This window comes from Uncinocarpus reesii, genomic scaffold (assembly GCF_000003515.1).
Source record: "Uncinocarpus reesii 1704 scaffold_1 genomic scaffold, whole genome shotgun sequence".
Classification (NCBI taxonomy): domain Eukaryota; kingdom Fungi; phylum Ascomycota; class Eurotiomycetes; order Onygenales; family Onygenaceae; genus Uncinocarpus; species Uncinocarpus reesii.
This window is the reverse complement of record NW_003052500.1, coordinates 2,578,895-2,597,269: the sequence shown is the minus strand read 5'-3', so window position 1 is coordinate 2,597,269 and position 18,375 is coordinate 2,578,895. Positions and strand designations below refer to the sequence as shown.

Below are 18,375 nucleotides of genomic sequence, written 5' to 3'. Positions count from 1 at the left end.
CAGCAACTCTTTGAATTTTGATTGGTCTGGATAATACCGTTATTACAGGGCTGCTTAAGGTTCCACCGCCAAGGAAGCTTGGCATTCTTTAATTCTTGCATGTTTTGATCGACATATAGATAGCGAGTGCTGAGCAGCGGCTGTGAGATGGTGATGGTGCAACACTGCTAGATAGGCTTGGAGACATTCATAAACGCATGGCTCCAGAGGAAGGGCAATTCGATTGATACACATGATTGAATGCAGCTTCCAATCGGCTCCTCCCCGGCCAAACACTCAATGCTAAAAGGAAAGCACAGTCGGCTTTCCCATTATCTAGGATTCGGCTCCTCACCACCATCATGCCAATGTACAAACTAATCTGCTCTCATACAAAGTGTCATTCACGCGATATCCTCCTCGCGCAAAGCGGAAAACCAGGGTTTCGTCCTGGGACCCCGGCGCTTCAGCTTAGAAGGCTGGCGAATGACATGCCGTCGGGCCAGCAATCCATCTGCAGTGGGTCAGTCAGCCATGAAAGCTCAACTTCCTGGTGCACGGCCTGCTGCCATGGTGATACGAGACGCTATTCCTCCTTCGACCAGGTTCGCGAGACCGAGCCTCTCACCGTCCTCAGAGTCGTGCTGGCCTGAAAATCGTTGCTGCAGTTGATCAGTCCGTTGTGATCAGCAACTTGCGATCGAATTGCCAGCACATCAGATGTTGAACCAATAATAGAGCCACCAGCTGTCAGTTGATGTTCAGGAGAATCTTCCCGATCACCCCATGAGGGAGTTATATGATTTGGAGAAGGACGGCGCTTAATCCGGCGCCCTGGTTCGACGGATTTCAAGCCAGACGCCGGAATAGCACCAACGGTAGGAGGGCAATTCAACTGTTGGTGTCACCTGAGCGGGTTCTCACTTTGTTTCTGCCGGTCTGCTTGTTTTGAGGAGCTGTTGGTGGGAGTTCGACTGAGATTTTGCATTCACCCAGTATTCTATTTGTGCATACTACTTGTTCCCGTCCCTCCTCGTAGTTAGGTCTCGAGCATCTGGTGCTCTGTATGGAATGACGTCCTCCAAGAGGTTTCAATTGAGTTTGTCGACAACATCTGCCATGTTTCCAAGATCGTGTGATAGATGGTGGTGGAGAGATATGACGACGGATAAATTTAGCAACGCGGAGGGCAGACTCCTGTCGACAGCTGGGGAAAGAGAAGCTGTTCCTGAGCATGGCTTGACAACCTTGTTCAACCCATGAAGATGGAATGTGCCGAACCTGCAGCAAACATGGAGAACAGCAGGGTGGTGGGCGGCAAAGACGCAGTAGCAAACACGGATTGGCCGGCGCAGGTACCGGTACCGGTGGCCGTGGTAACCGACAGAGGGAGAATCGAAGATCCCCGGCCTTTGTTGCCAGGGCAGAAGTATTGGTACAAACCCTAATCGTCCCAGCGTAATACGCCCGTATCATCACACTCTCCACCCAGCGTGCATGCGTTGCCCGTTGCAACAGACGTCGTCCAGCTTCATTCTTTCTTCCCGCTTATTTTCCCTCCCTTTTCTCTCCTTCTTCTCCTCTTTCTTTCGGTTGCTTGTTTCAACGCCCTCCTCTTTGGCTTGTTCTTCTTGTCCATCCACTCTCCCCATTGTCCACCTCGACGGTCTTCCTCCCGTCGACCGCCTCAGGGCCTCGTATTCACCGTTTCTTCTTGGACCACTGACCTGCTGGATTGCCCATCATGGCCTGCCCATTTTGACTTCGGCATCCGACGGCTACTTGTTTTGCTGGCTTCACGGATATCGAAGTCGTCTCACCACATGTGCTTGGCTGCCTTCAAAGGAAAACTCGTTTCCCAGCTTGCATTGACCCTGGCTGCAGGTGTCGTTGTCGTGACGACCGATTTTAGGCTTGACCTCCTTTCGAACTTCCTCTCCCTCGACCTCTCCTCCGACCACGAATCACGACGTGGTGTTGTGGGTTGAAAAACGTGCTGTGCGGGGAACCAGGCTTGAGAACTTCCTCTCGTTGGAGGCATGGATGACTCGTCCCCTTTGGCTGCAATGCAGCCTCCTTCAGTGATGTTTGGACACCATTTTCGCTCAGAGGGTACAAATGGGCTGTCGTTCCCTGCAATACGAAAGTTCGGACCGGAAAGCTTCAATTTCCGGGATCTATCCATGAAAACCGGGCATTCCGATTATTTCAATACGAATCCCCTCCGAGGGTCTTCTCCCACTGTTACTTTAGCGGCTGATCTTTCACAGAACTTTCACATTGACCGAAGGTACGCTATTGTTTTCAAGCCTTGCTCGCAACGTTCTCAGTGCTGATTTCTCAAAAGCCCCCAGTTAGCAACTCCTCGAAGATCCCTCTTCACAGCGAGCCTATTCAGGTCCGAAAATGGCCGTGGTATATACGAAATCAAGCCTTGTGGCACAATGCAATGGTATTCACTAATAGACATTAGACAATTTAACGACTCCGCCATTACCGTCGTCGTCGCCTGCCCCGAACATCGAAATCATGGACATGTCCCCTCTTCCTCACAAAATACCGTACTGTTATAATGCAGACTTGGATTTAGATTCCCCCACAACCGAAATATTTATGGCCAAGTCACAGCAAGCTCAGGCCCAACGCTCCTTGCAAGATTCTCCCATGGAATTAGAACAAGCTGGACGTCCACTGTAGGCCCACCACCGTCTAGGTCCTTGTTGAACTTTTATTGGTTTCTGACAATGTTCAACAGGAGACCCAGGCCGCCTATACTGAGACCGTCTTTGATGCGTTCCAAGGCCTACAGCTCTGGCGAGAAAGGCTCGCTTGCACCACAACCACCACCTTTCAAGTTCGCAGCTGGTAACAGTAAGCTTGCCCTGCACTTCACTCTCTCTTTCCGATATGTTTGAGCAATCGCCGCCTCGAGATCCTTCTTCAAGACCTAGCCTTGCATGCAATACGATGGGCCCACCTCGTCCGCGTGCCCCTTTATCTGGAGTAGTTGGTCAATGCCGATCCAATGGCTCCCCCGTGAATGGCATTCGTAAGAGCTCAAACCCATTTAGCCGGCCAAGGAAACAGTGCAGAAGGTCTCTCAGCATGTTCGAACATCCAGACGACGTTATCAATCAAGATGAAGATACCATGATGTTGTCAAGTCCAGTTATTCAGTCCATTGCCGATATGGACACGCAGCCAACATTACAGCTGCCACATTTTATTCCAGAAGATGGCGACCAGCTTCCCCGTATTGAGATTAATGTCTTGGTCGACATAATCAATGGAAAATATAATGACTTATACGACAATATAAGTATCATTGACTGCCGATTTGAATATGAGTATGAAGGTGGACATATCAATGGGGCGGTCAATTACAATGACAAGGAGCAGCTTGCTGCGAAACTTTTTGAGGAGGGTCAGAAATCAAACACTGCTCTTATATTCCATTGTGAATATTCAGCTCATCGTGCTCCCATCATGTAAGTTGTTCGTTTTTCTCTCAAGTTAAATTAGCGTATTAATCTATCATCCTAGGGCCAAGTTCATACGTCACAAGGATCGCGCTATCAATGTTGATATATACCCCAAACTGACTTACCCGGAAATGTATATCTTGCATGGCGGGTACAGTGCTTTCTTTGCTGAACACCGTTGCTTATGCCAACCACAAAATTATGTTGAAATGTCCGCCAAAGAACATGAGTTTGCCTGTGAGCGTGGACTAGGCAGGGTCAAACAACGGTCGAAACTTTCTCGTGCTCAAACTTTTGCATTCGGACAGAATTCGCTTCAGGTGGAAGAAAGCCCAACTGGACGATGTCGGCTTCCTGGTGATCGCAGCTCCGAGTTTGATTCCCCTTTTGACCGCGACGTTGAGGTTACACGCCTTCCTGGGCGTCGCATGTTCTCTTATTGATTCACATGCCAATGCTTTTCATTCCGACTAACAATACTCCCACGATTTATGAAATCATGCGCTCCTTGCCAACCGTTTCCCGCCCGGTGCGGGCCTCGATATTCCGATGGCACCACCCTCCTTTACGCTCTAATTTCCTTTGTCCGGTCTTCCCGATTCCCATGGACTTATCAACTTTTTTTGAGTAAATGACCAGGCTGTTGTTCTATGTCGCCGCTCCTGAACTTTGACATCGATAGAGTCGAACACTTACGATTTAATCTTAATCCACAATACGATGCCGCTACCAATCACTCCCGCCATCACCGAGCAGATGCTATCGATAAGAAAGGTTATCTTAGCAACTTCATTGCAGCGATATTAGTCGATATTTTAGCTGAATACTCAGCTTGACACATTGCATTTTACTATCGACCTTTATGATATGTCCTCAACTCTTATTTCCTTTGTGTCTCTGAAAAGCTTTTCGTTCACATTTTGCTTCCAACTCTCCCTCCCGCTGAACAAGTCAAAAGTCAGACCATGGCATATCTCAAATTGGCGAATCATCGACTTAAAGCATTTTTCATTCCTCTTTCCTGTCCCGTTTGACTTTGAATAAGCGTCCGGTTCTCTTTTGACTTGACTAAACACTGTTAGAACCTTCGGGACAATCTCTCACTGTTGTGACTATTTCATTTAGCCGGTACCGGTGTTGGAGGCTGTCGACACTTCTATTTTTTCAGTGCAAACAAGCCATTCCAGACTCGCCTTGGCCTCCTCTTTGTTTTATGCGCTGGAGAGCTTGGGACGGAGTATCAAGATGATTTCTTTGATGTTGGGCAGTATGGTCATCTTATCAGAGGCCCCTCTTGTCCGGTTCAATTAAACTGGATGCAACCATTTCGTATCTCTCCTACTGTTAAGAATAACTTTTTTTAAAATAGAAATACTTAAAACAGTTGAAAACTACCTTGTTGGGCTCGACTTCTGGTGATGACGTCAGACCTCAATTGACTCTGAGCCCTAAACCCTAATTTATATAATACCAATGTTCCTGATTACAAGATGATACATCCAAAATTACATCGTGATCTCAGATTCTGTTACAAGATCCCCGAATTGTCCATATGTTCCCAGGTGACTTGAAGATACCATATAATGGATATCGATGATATTCTTGCTTCTGTCGACCAGGATGATATCAACCGCCCCGAATTCGTAGCTCTCGACCATCAGCAACTCACCCGATTTTGGGTAGCGGAGCGCGCTGCGCCAGAGTTATTACCATGGCCAGGGCCATTGATGGACCGGATGATGGAAAGAGTTAGGAAACAGGTATCATGAAAATCATTCTATTCCTCCCACCCACAACAGCTAAAAATAAGCCCTTTTTAAAAGATCTCCAAGATCGAAGACCTTTCCACCTCCGACCCCGCCAGCACCACCGCGAACAATCCCACCCTCAACCTCACCCTGTCAATACTCCAGTCCGACCTCTCCCGGACACAATTCCTCATCCGCTCCTTACTCCGTCAGCGACTAGCCAAACTGACCAAGCACGCGATACACTATCTCCGCCTCTCGTCCGCATCCGCATCCGCATCCCAACCGCCAGCACCCTACCAGCATCAACAGCCCAATCTGCTCTCCCCACAAGAACACTCCTTTCTATCCGCACACCACACCCTCCTCTCCGAACACTACTCCCACTCCTTTCTCGGTGCCTTCCCTCCCGCGCTGCGCAGGCTCGACGACAACGCTGGCGGGACGAGCATGGTGACTACGCCTGAGACCAAGGAAGTAGTGTTTGTGCGGTGTTTGGCGGAGAGTGTGCATGTGATTATTCCCGCTGAGCCGGAGCAGGCGGATCGGATGAGTTTGGGGGTGGGAGATAGGTTGGGCGGGAAGATGGGGAAGGGGGAGGTGTGGATGGTGAGGTGGGAAGGGATCAAGGAGGCTTGGGCAAAGGGGGAGGTCGAGATTCTTTGATTTATGATTTAGATCCATGCCATGGTATAACGGGGTAATTGGCTATGGCCTGGCCGGAGTTGGTTTAAATGGGAATGTGTTTTGGTATCTCTGTGGATGAAATTCAGAGGAGAACGCGATATGATTATGACCTTTGACGATAATTGCACGATACCCCTACCGCGCGGTCTAGCTGAGCTCCTATTTTGTTTAAAACGAGAAAGCAGTTAGAGAACTGAAACAAGATTCAGTAATCTGGCTTAATAATCTCTTCTCCCTTTAGAAGGGCCCATTCAATAGATTGTCTATAGGAGAAAGAAATGTCAAAAGATGTTTTGAAGCAGCCGCCATTTGGTCGCAAATAGGTGTGCTACTATGCAAGAAAAGGGAGTCACAATTTGGCTCGTATGAACCTGTCAAGAGAACCGAAGTAGCGCCATTTATCCGCCCGGTATAATCCTAGGATGAGAAATATTTGCGCCCCGTGATCCGTGCCATGACTCCTTCGGCGCCAAATAGTGAAAATGAAAGCTGCTGAATATGCTAGATCCGTGAAATGCCGCTGCAAGCTTGTAAACTTATGCGACATAACCGTAGGACGGTGGTTCTTCGTCGGGAAGACGTTCCAAATATTCGCGGTCGATTAAACTTTCAATTCGTTTTTTGACCATGTTAATGTCGGGGACAAACCGCGATGCGAGTTGGGAGATGACTTCGGTCATCAACTGTGAGTGCGCTAGCTTCTTCCGTTGTCTACATAGAAGTTAACTTCCATTAAATATCAAAAAAAAGGGGTTTATACTTACTTCATGATCCGAACAATGGCAGCTTCAATACTGCCTGCACGCTCATCGTTTGTCTTCTTTTGGGTTTCAGATCTCTCATCTTTATTCTCCACCTTGTTCCCACCGCCGCTCACAACCCCAATCTTGATCTTTGTGAATTTGCTCTGAAACTGTTCGTTAAAGAAGAAACGATCTGTAGGTTTGACATCTTTGCTCATCGGGTCCTTTTTCAATACTCGCGTTTTGGGAGCAACCGCTAAAGACTGCAAGTTTCTAATGAGATCATTAGGGGGAATGTTCGTTCGGGCTTGGATTTCTTCAAAAGTGAGTGATTCGCCAGCCGGAAGGTCGTTATAAAGAAGGAGGACAATCATCGCATATGTGGAGACATTCAAATCATGGCGTTCAGTTTTGCCGTTTGGCCTCACCCACGTAGCTCGAATATCAGCTGTTCCCATCCCAGCGTGCCATGTAAGCTTTCGTCCACTGTGTTTTCCCAAGTAAAACGCTTCAAAGCTCTGCTTGAGAAGATCCACACTTTTAGGAAATTTGCACTGAGCTTGGCTTGCGCTGTCCTTGCCCATGATTTCCATCGGCCACATAGTGCTAGTCAGAACGCTCATCTCGAGGTCAATCCGCTTGGGATCTGAATCTCCACGTTGAGCAATATGTTCCTTGTAACCCGCGGTAAGATCTTCAGATATAGTCATATCCTTGAACATGGACTCTAGTCTTTGCGTGAAAGTGTTTCCAACTTCCATCTTTATTTTTGATATCATCTGCCTTTCAGCATCCATGCTAGCAGATCGTTTCATAAGTAAACGTCGCGACAAATGTTTCTTGTAATATGTCTCGAAAAGATCTTTATCTCGGATATACTGTAGCAAAGTTATGCCATTGTCAAGGAGTGCGTCCACCTCCTCTTCAGACTTTCCTTTGAGGCCCTTTTTGAGGTTTTCGTCGAGGAATAACGACAGATATTCAGCACTGCGGAAATTCAAATTAATGAATTCGGAAAAGCTCGTTGTCAGCGGCGCTTGCATTCCTTGGTCTTTCATGAAAGCAGTTTCCCAAATGTGATCGAACCGCTTCTTTAGTTGCAAAACATCGTCTACCCATTTGATTGCAGCGGCAGTCTGCATATTCGCTGGTGATTTTGATTCTTCTGGCGCTTTAGACCCGTTTGGTTTAGTTTGATCTTGATTTACCGCCGGCTGTGGAGCTTGCAAGAATTCTTTGGCGGCAGTATTGACCTGACTTCCCAGCTCAACAATTCTCGCCTGGACAGCGCGTGTTAGGACCGTCTTCTGCGGATCGATCCTTGAAACAAGTTCGTATACAACTGTAAGGTCAGTAAAACGGTCATTGTCTAGCATTTCTTTCACTCCACTTCCTTCCATATTGATGACTTCAGCAATATTTTGCTGAATCAGAGACTGGTCGATCACCGACATGATTTTTGGCTCGGTAACGGCGGATAAGGTATGATGGCAACGCTCCTGTTCCTCCTGAATCCTAGTTGCAACCTTCTTACAAAAGGAAGGTGCATCTATTGTCGATAAAAGCCTTTGGCCCTCGGCTAAATAAAATTCACGACTCGATTCTAAGAAGGCGGGCTCGAAAGATGTGAGATAAAGTTTGCTAGATTCTTCCTCTTCCTCGGTTTCGTATAGCCCTTCAAGCACGTATATGCAATGGCGAATGAGAGGGCGATCAATAATTATTCCTTTCCGCTCGAGATCGATCAAAAATAAGATGGTATCTTGTAGTGCTGTCCCAACGCTCGCTTCGGGGTGCATGTCTAATTTTAATCTTAGGATAATCTCTCGGAATGCACACATAGATGCAACGTAAATGGAAGGTGTTCGCTGTTCTGCAACAATTGTTTTATCCTTCATCTTAGTGTCAGCAGGGTAATTGTCAGATACGAAAGGGAATGCTGCGCACCATGTACATAAGCACGTCCGTAATCATTCCCATGCATAGTTGGTAATCTTCCCACACGTCTCTTATCTTAGCCAGAAACCGTTCCCCAACAACACGGCGTTCATTGGCTTGATCCGCTGTGTTACCTGACTCTTCGGAAGGAAGTAGCAGGGGGGTAATTTGATCCGTGATCCCCGGACGTAGATCGTTAAGTAGCAAGGCCCGTTCAAATCCGATCACTCTATTGTAGAGCTCAAGTCCCTGCTTTCCCAGCACAGCCTTATACGCACTCCGATAGAGCTCTTCGAATGAGAGGGTCGAAGCATTCTTGGTGTGAATTTCGCGCATCGAAGCCGCGAGCACATTCCACATGGCATTGAAATCCGCTCCATCTCTAGACATCACCCCCTGGCAACGATGAGGTGTTAGTCGAGTCTTAAAAGTCACATCACGGATCGGATCCAAGTTATATGGTGCTAGGGGCCGTTGAAGAATAAAACTTACCCGACGGGGGACCCTGACTTTGGATCTCTGCTTCATGATGGCCCCTCTGGCGTTGTAGGCTTCTAGAGAGAATAGTAGAGTTGGGGTGCTTCAAAAGGAGCTCTCTCATGCATCCAGTGTAGATAAGGTGGGGCAGATCGAAGGACTCAAGAGCAAGCTGGGGAGGGGCGGCAAACCCTAGCTGCAGAGTTTAACGCATAAGAAGTATCAAAGACGAAGATTCAGGCCCAAGAAGCATTCAATGTCAGTTCAGTTGAAGGACCGGACTGCTCGGCTGGAGGAATCTGGCGTGAAGGTTGAGCTTGGAAGCTCCTGGCCGGCTTATGTAAGACGCTTTTGGAAGACTTTTGGCCGGCGAGCTTCAGCGATTCAACGTCTATTGATTGAATCAGCGCAAACGGAGTTTATACACAGGCGACTCTACGCAATCATTGCACTATATCTAATACCATGGCAGCTCCGAAGCGCCTGTTCCGAAACGTTGCTTCCCTCTCTTGCCGATCCCACGAAGCCGGTCTCTTCCTCAGGGCGCGGAGATCCGCCGTCAACCCCTTCTCGACACTTTCCTACCAGTCAAGATACAGTCCCGAGCGCCAGGCCTCGATCAGACTTGCTCCCTTCCACTGCCGTCACAATTCCACTTCCACGAAGCCTCCCAAGCCTCTCACCGATAGCAAACCTGCCACCCCGGAAGAAGAGGCATACAACGAAGCCCGCCGTGCGGAGGAGCCTTCATACCTGATTACATTCACGTGTAAGCCCTGTTCACATCGCTCCGGCCATCGGATCTCCAAGCATGGCTATCACAAAGGGACGGTGCTCATCATGTGCCCGAACTGTCGCAACAAACACGTTATCAGCGACCACCTGAATATATTTATGGATACGAAGTCCACTCTTGAAGACATCTTGGCGAAGCAAGGCCAGACGTTGAAGAAGGTTACATTGGGAGAGGGAGACCTGGAACTGTGGCCGGAAGCGTCTGCAGCTGCAGAGGCCGAGGGGTCTCAGGGCAGTGAAAAGCCATGATTTCTGAATGGATTTGGGCATCGGTTTCATAAAGTCGGAGGTTCAACGGAGTTTTGAACGTCTTCTCCCATCGCGAAACAATCATACCTTATGCGTTGAAGAATTTATAAGATTTTATACCAGTTGACTGGCTTGTGTACAATATACCCTGGCGTTTTGGGGCATCATGTTCTATGTATTATTACTACAACAAATATTCAAAATCAACTTTTTAAGCACGCTTTTTCCCAAATCCCAGATACTGCTAGAGGTACCCCGTATATCCCCCTACGTTTCACCAGAACGCCATACTGAATCAACAAATGGACTCGCTCACCAACCCCGTCTCCTATCCCTAAAGCTGAGCCCTTTCTCCTTCCTCTTCTCTTTCTTTCGCTCATTCTTCCTCAGCTTTTCACGGCCAAACTTCTCCGGGTCAGCAACAGCTTCAATTTTCCTCTTGACCCTTCTCTCGTTCCTACGCGCCTTGACCCTCTCTCTTGCGTGACCAAGTTCCGCGACAAACTCAGTGGTTCCGAATTTCTTCTGTAGGATATCCAAAATCTCCTGGCTGCTAGTCACAAGGGATTTATAGGTAGTCTGGGAACCCTTCATCCATCGATCGTGGCGCGGGAATAGACGGATCGGTCATGTGAAGCAAAGGTAGAAGCACGCTTTGCAGAGACGGGGATATCTGTGCTGTTTCAAGATGATTGCAGAGCGCTGCGATGAGTTTCATGCAGGCCGTTTTTGCTGTTAGCGATTCTGCTCTCGTTGTCAAGGGTCCTCGCCGCAGAATTCGGGCGGCTTGCTCAAAGACATATTGAATTGCCTTTTTACGTTGCTTTGGCGAGCCGATGGCCTCATCAACGTCGCTTTCCGAATCAATGTTATCGTCCTCCATGTCAACGAACCCTTTTACGTTTTTATTCGGAAGCTCGAGATTGTTTTGCGCGAAGCATCTTCCAAGAAACACGAGGTTGCGAATGGTTTGCGTAGCTAAATCCTCAGTAATGGTCGGAGTCTTGAGACAAAACATGCATCCGCGGGTGATTTCAAGCATAGCGTTGTCGTCTAAGCCAAAACCGGATGAACCCGTAAGCGGTCGAGAGCCGTAGCCATTAACTGCGTTGGCTTTGGCAACATCGGCAAACAATGTTCCAATTAAATTGGCAGCACAAGATTTAATCCAAATATGATGAAAGAAAAGGCTTTGGCGGATTCTAGACCAAATAGACGCGCAGGTAGGGCTCAATGTTAAAGACGGGAAAAGTTTGGAGAGCTTGATGAACAGCTGTAGAGAGTAGTAGAGAGTTTCCCACTCTGCACTGCTTTGATCGTCGAGAGATATTTTCATGAGGCGAGGAAGCAGGGTTATCACGAATTGCGCCTCATTTTCCTTGTCTGCTGCATCAGACTCGAAAAATATCCGCATCGCCTGCAGGCCGGTAATAACCAAAGATATGTTTTCTGTTCGTTCCAGCCATGTTCGAATAGAAGAAAGAATAGATCTCAGTTGGTCGGATTCAGCTCGACTATAAATATTATTCAAAAGGATGCCTGCCATCTCTCGGCATTCGGGCGATTCGTCGTTGGCCATAACCATAACAATTGGAACAAAGAAGGTGCCCACTATATCTTGAGCGAGTTCTCCATTTGTTTTGGTAAGAAGAAGATGCACAGCTTCTAGAACTGACTGTCGACCTTCTTTGTGGCGATAATCCAAATTCTTTGCTAGATATCCCAGCTGCTTCGACCAGCGATTCTTCGTCTGTGGATAGTCAATCAAGAAGTGGACATACACGCCCCTTGCAAGGTCTCGCGCATTCCTAGTATGATTTGTGACCATCATGACGGCGATATTATCCATCAGCTCGTACATCTCAGGGACAAGAAACTTCCTTGCCATAACGGCACGGATGAAGTTGAAAGTGATGCCTTGTCGATCGGGTTCTTCAATGTCACTAGAAACGCGTTTAAGTAAATACGCAAGGTGTGAATCTTTCAGCTTAATGCTTTGACGTTCCCGCAAAATGGATGAAATCAGCTTGATAGCAGCTTGTGCACCTTCAGTATCCGTACTTGGGGCCTCTTTTATCTGTTTCATGGCTTCAACGAGGTATACATCGGAATTCCGATCGATTTCCTCCAGAGGCAGCTTTATGATGGTCGAAAGTAACCTGATCGCGGCAATTTTCACCTCCTCGTAACCTTGCACCAGAGCGTCACCAATTATAGGAAGAAAACCGGCCAGATTCTCTGCTGTCAAGAGGCTGTTATACTTGTTCAAAACGGATCGAAGGGCATCAAGGCCGAAACGTGCGAGTTTGTAAAGATAGGATGAAGTGCTTCTTCCAGTCCCGCTCTTATTGAACGCAATCATCTTAATGATAAAGCGATCTTTGGGTTTCGCTCTAGCATCGGACTGTAATGCGTCTGGAGTTTTATACGATTCTTTGATCACCTGGTAGCAAAAAATCAAAAAATCTCGACTTTCGGCTCCAGGGTTCCGAAGCAGTCCGATTGCAATTCGTCTGAGCAGGTCATCGACCTTCTTGACAATGCCCGAAGTAAGCCTCTCCTCCAATAGCCTTTGGATCGGCTGAACAAGCTGATAGACGTGACCAACAGAGGCATTTTTCGCGAGAAGCTCCATTGAATCGAAGCTTTTGCTAGCTTTGACTTCCTTCATCTTGCTGACGTATCCTTCTGCGTCTTTTTCCTGGCCAACAGTGCCAAAGATATCATCCATAACAATAGACGCAAGCACCGGTAGGTCCTGATCCAAATCACCCGGTTTAAATTCCTCACTGGTTGTTACCAGGATGGAATGAACTGTGAAAGAGAGAACGTGCAGTTGGTATCCTTTGGTGAGTGTGGTTCGAAGTTCCTTCAGGACATATCCGAAATAACTGGGGCCAAGTATCAACGCAATGTCAGCTAGGGTTTTCCTGGCGACGTCTCGCGAATCCTGAGACTTGCTCTTAAGGATATTAGATATATCCAACAGCACTGGTGGGAGTAATAGAGCCCTCTCGTCCTCCGGGAGTAGTTTTAAGAGCTTAATAGTCGTGACTGCCACAGGCAAGCGCAAACTAACTTCAGATTCTTCCTTATGATGGATGAATTCAGACAAAAACGGAATAAAATGGGTTTTCAGTTCCGATGCGACTTGGCCAGAATTAGGTATGGATTGGCTAAGTCTACCCTTCACGGCTTCGTCAGCTGATTCCTGAACCATGTCTGGACTGGGAACCGCAGCACGCGTAAGAGCGTCGGTTAGTTGGCCAAGAAGGCGGATAACGGCCTTTTCCATCCCTGATTTTCCTTGGAGGTAACTTTTGAATCTGCGGAATATCGCCCTGAACTGGCTCCATTCCAATCCTCCAGCCAGCGCGCCAATTGTAAAGATGGCTTCCGCTGCTAGGTTATGAGCATTCTCATCTTCTGCTTGACTGAAAACATAATGTTCAATGAGAGGGAAGAAAATGGTGCTGATGTTCGATGCTGAGATCTTTCCTTTTGAAACCTCAGCTGCCAAACGGCGAAGCGCACGCTGACGACGGTGTTGTTGAATATGAAGTATATTGTTGAAAAAGGAAGCTTCTTCATCACCACCTGCGAGCAAGTCATGAAGGTCGCTTACTCCGGGACGTGAGGGGTGTAGCTGAATGAAATACCCGAACACAGTCACAAATTCAACTCGAACGGTTTCCGCCTTTTGCTTTACTCCATTTTTCAAAGAGGGTAGAAGCACTGTATCAACTAACTCGCGGAATTGTATATCCTCTGACTCCTCTTTGGCAGTGGCACACTGAATGAAACGTCGAAGCCCAAGGGAAGAACTTGAACGGATCGCAAGCTCCTCATCATCTTTGACGTGATAGAGGAAGTTATACAGTAATGGGCGCCATTGCCTCGCAGAAAATGAAGAGTACATTTGTTCATTGATCGTATGAAAAGCACCCAGGCGCCGGTCAAAATCCACTTCGTCAAGCCTTTTGGAGGATAGGGAGTTCAAATCCGCAGCCAACCTGGAGACCTCAGTCAGCTCCGAATCATGCGCAGAAAACAGAGTAAAGACTGTGGAAAGCAATTCTCGGTTTGGATCATCTTTGAAATAATCGAACATCGATGAAAGGACTTCGAATATTTGTCGGCTAAGTTCTCCATTATCCCGTGGGTTGTACAAGGGAAGGAAATGCTGCAAGACGCGAAGTAGCCCCCCTTTTGTTTTGGGAGGAACTCTGTCCGGGGGCTGTTGCAGGAGGTATATAGTTGTGTTTATCAGCTTTGAGGTTTTAGCGGACGACTCTACGAATTGCGCCAATTTTGATAGTGTCTCCACTCCAGACATCGTGAGCTGGCGAGAGGACTGTTTTCTGAGTAGGGAATCGATCAACAACAACATATGCTCTATGTGAGGAGCTAATATTTTGGACCGAACTAGATTCATTGCTTCAATATCTGTGTCGCCATCCTTGTCTTTTTCCGGCTCAGTAGCAGTCTTGACGAGCTCGTTAAGGAATTGGTCCAAAACAAAAAGCTTCACTTCACCACGAGCAGACTCGACGCCTAAGATATCGACGACATGAGGAACAACCTCACTGCGGCCAAGGTAAAGGGCGGACTTGGGATATGATGACCAGGTTCCAAACAATCGAAGAAGTCCAGAAATGCTCTGAGCAGTTTCCACGGCAAAGTTCTGTAACCTCGGATCGATGACCTCCGCAAACAATATTGGCATGTACGGCGCCCAGTTGACATCAGGCGCAACTGAAAACACAAGGTCAAGGCAACGAATGCCCATTTGCCGAACATTACGGAACAGGGACGTTTGGGTATCCTGATTAGCTTCTTCCTCACTTGTTTCGTCGCTGACACGTAGTTGCCTGCACGCTCGAATGACGCAATAGAGGATGACATTCATGGTGCGCTCCACATATGGATGCATTCTGCGCTTCAGAGTCGAGTACATCGTTTCAATCATCTTTAACAGACCATATTGCCTTCTGAGTCCGATAACCTCCTGAGAAAGCAAGTCTAAATGCTCGGACATCTGCGCAAGAACGTTGATATCGGCTAGTGCACCGAACGCTATCAGAATAAATCGCTCTAGCTCCCCTTCCGAAAGAAGCGAGATAGTTCTGAGAATTGCCTTTCGGCGGCCTTCCTGGCCACCTCCTTGAGAACCTCGTAAGCCGGCACGCGCAACCATTTTACCGTACAGGAGACGGAGAAGATAAGGAAATAGCCCTTCGCGGTGTTCATCTTCAATGATATTATTGTCCTTGCCAGTCTGAACGAAAACAGCTAGCTCGTCCCTGAATCGTGCATCATCGATGAGGTTCAACAAATTCTGCTCATAGGGCTGGATTGCAGGCATTTTCCAGGCAAAAATAGCCTTGATTGCAAGCTTCTGGATTTCGGAGTCGCCGTTGCACAGGAGAACTGTAAGAGCTTCATGTACCTCAGATGCCTTGTACAAAACTTTGGGATTCGTAAATTGCCCGAATAGAGCCAGTGTCGCTTTCTTATCGCGTAGATCCCAACGCGCTTTTGTTCTATCTCCGGTTGACGTCGCGGACGACTCGACATCAACGGCATTCGGAAGCTCGTCATCTCTAGAAGCCCAGGACAAGAAGAGAGGAACTAGTTGCCGTGATTTTTTCTCCGCCACTTGTGGCACGGCGGTCAATACACGCAAGGCCTGAGACCGCGCATGTACCGGAGCCGGAGTCACAGGTTTATGCATCTTTTTAAACTCGTCGACTAGCCGAAGCCCCGAGTTTCTGGTATCTTCAACGGACGATAAAAGAGACTTCTCAACATTCAAGACATTAAAACATTGAAATTCGGACGTAACAATGTGCCTATCTTCAGCTGGAGCTGCGTCGCCGGTTTCGTCGGAGCCGTAAGCACTACCGCTCTGAAGCCAACCCACGGCAAGCTCCGTAACGATGCGCTCCCCATTAGCATTCTCGCATACGACTTTGATTGCCTGACAGGAGTCATCCCATAACGAGGCCAGCTTCTTTGACAATAAGCCGAAGCAAAAGTTGGGGATTAGTCTATCCAACCATTTGACTTTGGACGTTTCGGCATAAAGGCTAGCAAGGCGACGGACTTGCATGGAAAGCTCTCGTGCAGTTTGCAGCGTCAATTCGCTGTCCTCGATCTCAATGGCGATCGAAATACAACGGTGTTCAATGTCGAGCCAACGGAAAATACCTTGGAGGATTTTTAGAGCTGATAATCTGAGCTCATGCGATGGACCTGAGAGTATAGAAAGAAGGGCATCTGCAAAAGGCTCGATTTTCTGTTCGGAGAATTGAGGCGGTTGTGGAGAAGCAGTCATGAATTCTAACGTGGCTTCCAGAAACACCGGAACATTGGCGAATTCAGCACCCCTCGAGCTGACTAGATCCCACACATTGCTGTCAAGCTCTTTTTGCTGCACTGCCAATTGAACATATGCGAAGAATCCCTGGCCGCAAGCGAATGCGTCCAAATCCACTGGGTGACTCGGGCTTGGATTTGCTGCCGACTGCACCAAGTGGTGAAGGCTCTCCAGTATATGAGGAACAATAGAGGGGGGAGGATTAGAGAAAGACAGTGTGTCTTGCAGCACGGTGTAGGCGTTTAGAAAAGCAATGTCGTCTATTGTCGGGTCTTGGATAGAGAATCGTCCAGCCACAATGTCCTTCCAACCACTTGGGCAAGTCACGTAACCAGGTCTACTGGACTGCGAGGTTACGCAGTCCAAACCATGAAGCCGAGGTAGGGCAAGGCAAAGACCTGCTTCATAATCCTGCCAGAGCGAGAGTATAAATCTAGGAACCGCTCGTCAGCTCCTGTTCACCTGCATCGATGCAACTTGATACTTACCGTTGAAAATATGGCAAAACGACAGAGTGAAATCGGTCAGAGCCAAAATTTGAAAGAAACACGCAGAAAGGCAAAAAGTGTTGTGATAGTGGTTCGTGAATGGTGATTTCCATTAATTGTCGCATGTATGGGAGCAGTTCATCCATTGGGGAAGTCTGTATAGCCACAGCAGTAGCTCCCAGCAATTGATCGACAGCGGAGGGGCTGTACCGCGAGCTTTCGGCCGCTTGTTTCAGCAAACAAAGTAAGGCTTTAAGAATAGGCTTCCAGTTTTGTACTCTAGACCCTTTGCGTGTTACTACGCTGAGGAATATCAAGCGGGTATTGACTTTGAAATGCGCCACGGTGACTTTCGACGCCTCGATATGCTCGCAGATGGTATCGAGGACTGGTGAAAACGAATCAGGCGTGCTGTGGTGAACTAGATTGATCAAAATACCACCGAGGACAGCTTCCGCAACAGCGTTTCGTGCTTCATCGTCCACAGCAGCAGAGCATATTAGACACCGCAAGATATCCGCGCCATTTGAATGTATTCCGCCTTTGACGCCTTTGATTGCATCCGCAAACATATTCATAAGCCCGTCTTGATACATTTCAATTTGACGCGTCCCTTCGGTTTTGCTGAGGTCGTCCAGAAGATATGCAACGGCACGTTCGAGCGGAGCTTTGTTTTTGTAGTATACCAGAGCCGCCTTTCGGATGAGAAAGGACATGGACTCTGCCGCGAATCTTGCGACGAAATGCTTCTGGGGCTGTTTTCCTAGGTACGGAGACATTATCTCCAGTAACTGCCGTAGATCTGGGACGAGCAGGCGAGATAGGAACTTGAAAATCCACGCCAGACAGGTGAAGCTCCATTCTATCACCTCGACGCTTGGATGGGTAGCAGCCACCGAAGCGACCAGTTGAACTGCCGTCGCAAAATGCTTTTCGAACCTCGAGCCCAAATCCCTCGCAAATTGCGCCATGAGGCTCAGTAGAGGCTCCATGCTCAGCTCATCTTTCCTCCCTATGTATTCGACCAATAAATCCATGATCGCATCCTGATGGTACAGAACTTGCGGGAGGCTTTCACAAAGGCGGCTGGCGCGCTGAGAGAATTCCGTAAAGTTTTCAGAAAGATTGAGCTCCGTCCAGTGCTCCAGTGAAGCCCGGAAGTGGGAGAAAGAATCGTCGCCATTTTCGTCGCTCACGTCGTTCCGCCGTACACGATGGATCGGATCGATCTTCAGCTTCCCGATGCGCTGGGAGAACGGCTCGAAGCGATGGGCCTTTGTTGTTTCAGTGCCCCCTTTCCGTACTTTCGGAGGCTTGCCCCGAGAGGAGGATACCGCCACCATTGTGCATTCGAACTCGCTCGCGATCCTTCGAGTCCAAGCTCGCCGTCGCCGTGAATTTGCTCAAAAA

The 18,375-nt window shown here is 48.1% G+C and overlaps 5 protein-coding genes across 5 annotated transcripts; 3 read left to right on the top strand and 2 right to left on the bottom strand.

Annotated features, from left to right (window-relative positions):
* Positions 1-1,271: 1,271 nt before the first annotated feature.
* UREG_01076 (M-phase inducer phosphatase) lies at positions 1,272-3,904 on the top strand (the record flags this gene model as incomplete). The annotated part of the gene is made up of 6 exons (XM_002541514.1): positions 1,272-1,355; positions 1,437-1,958; positions 2,052-2,269; positions 2,558-2,850; positions 2,912-3,467; positions 3,523-3,904. 6 exons carry the CDS (start codon positions 1,272-1,274, stop codon positions 3,902-3,904), a joined length of 2,055 nt encoding a protein of 684 aa, XP_002541560.1.
* A 1,140-nt stretch (positions 3,905-5,044) lies between these two features.
* UREG_01075 (uncharacterized protein) lies at positions 5,045-5,875 on the top strand (the record flags this gene model as incomplete). The annotated part of the gene is made up of 2 exons (XM_002541513.1): positions 5,045-5,221; positions 5,285-5,875. 2 exons carry the CDS (start codon positions 5,045-5,047, stop codon positions 5,873-5,875), a joined length of 768 nt encoding a protein of 255 aa, XP_002541559.1.
* A 557-nt stretch (positions 5,876-6,432) lies between these two features.
* On the bottom strand, positions 6,433-8,967 carry UREG_01074 (uncharacterized protein; the record flags this gene model as incomplete). The annotated part of the gene is made up of 3 exons (XM_002541512.1): positions 6,433-6,607; positions 6,661-8,537; positions 8,587-8,967. 3 exons carry the CDS (start codon positions 8,965-8,967, stop codon positions 6,433-6,435), a joined length of 2,433 nt encoding a protein of 810 aa, XP_002541558.1.
* A 552-nt stretch (positions 8,968-9,519) lies between these two features.
* UREG_01073 (uncharacterized protein) lies at positions 9,520-10,098 on the top strand (the record flags this gene model as incomplete). Its single annotated transcript, XM_002541511.1, has 1 exon — positions 9,520-10,098. The coding sequence occupies one exon, from the start codon at positions 9,520-9,522 to the stop codon at positions 10,096-10,098; it is 579 nt and encodes a 192-aa protein (XP_002541557.1).
* A 568-nt stretch (positions 10,099-10,666) lies between these two features.
* On the bottom strand, positions 10,667-18,308 carry UREG_01072 (uncharacterized protein; the record flags this gene model as incomplete). The annotated part of the gene is made up of 2 exons (XM_002541510.1): positions 10,667-16,910; positions 16,966-18,308. 2 exons carry the CDS (start codon positions 18,306-18,308, stop codon positions 10,667-10,669), a joined length of 7,587 nt encoding a protein of 2,528 aa, XP_002541556.1.
* Between the last annotated feature and the right edge of the window lie 67 nt (positions 18,309-18,375).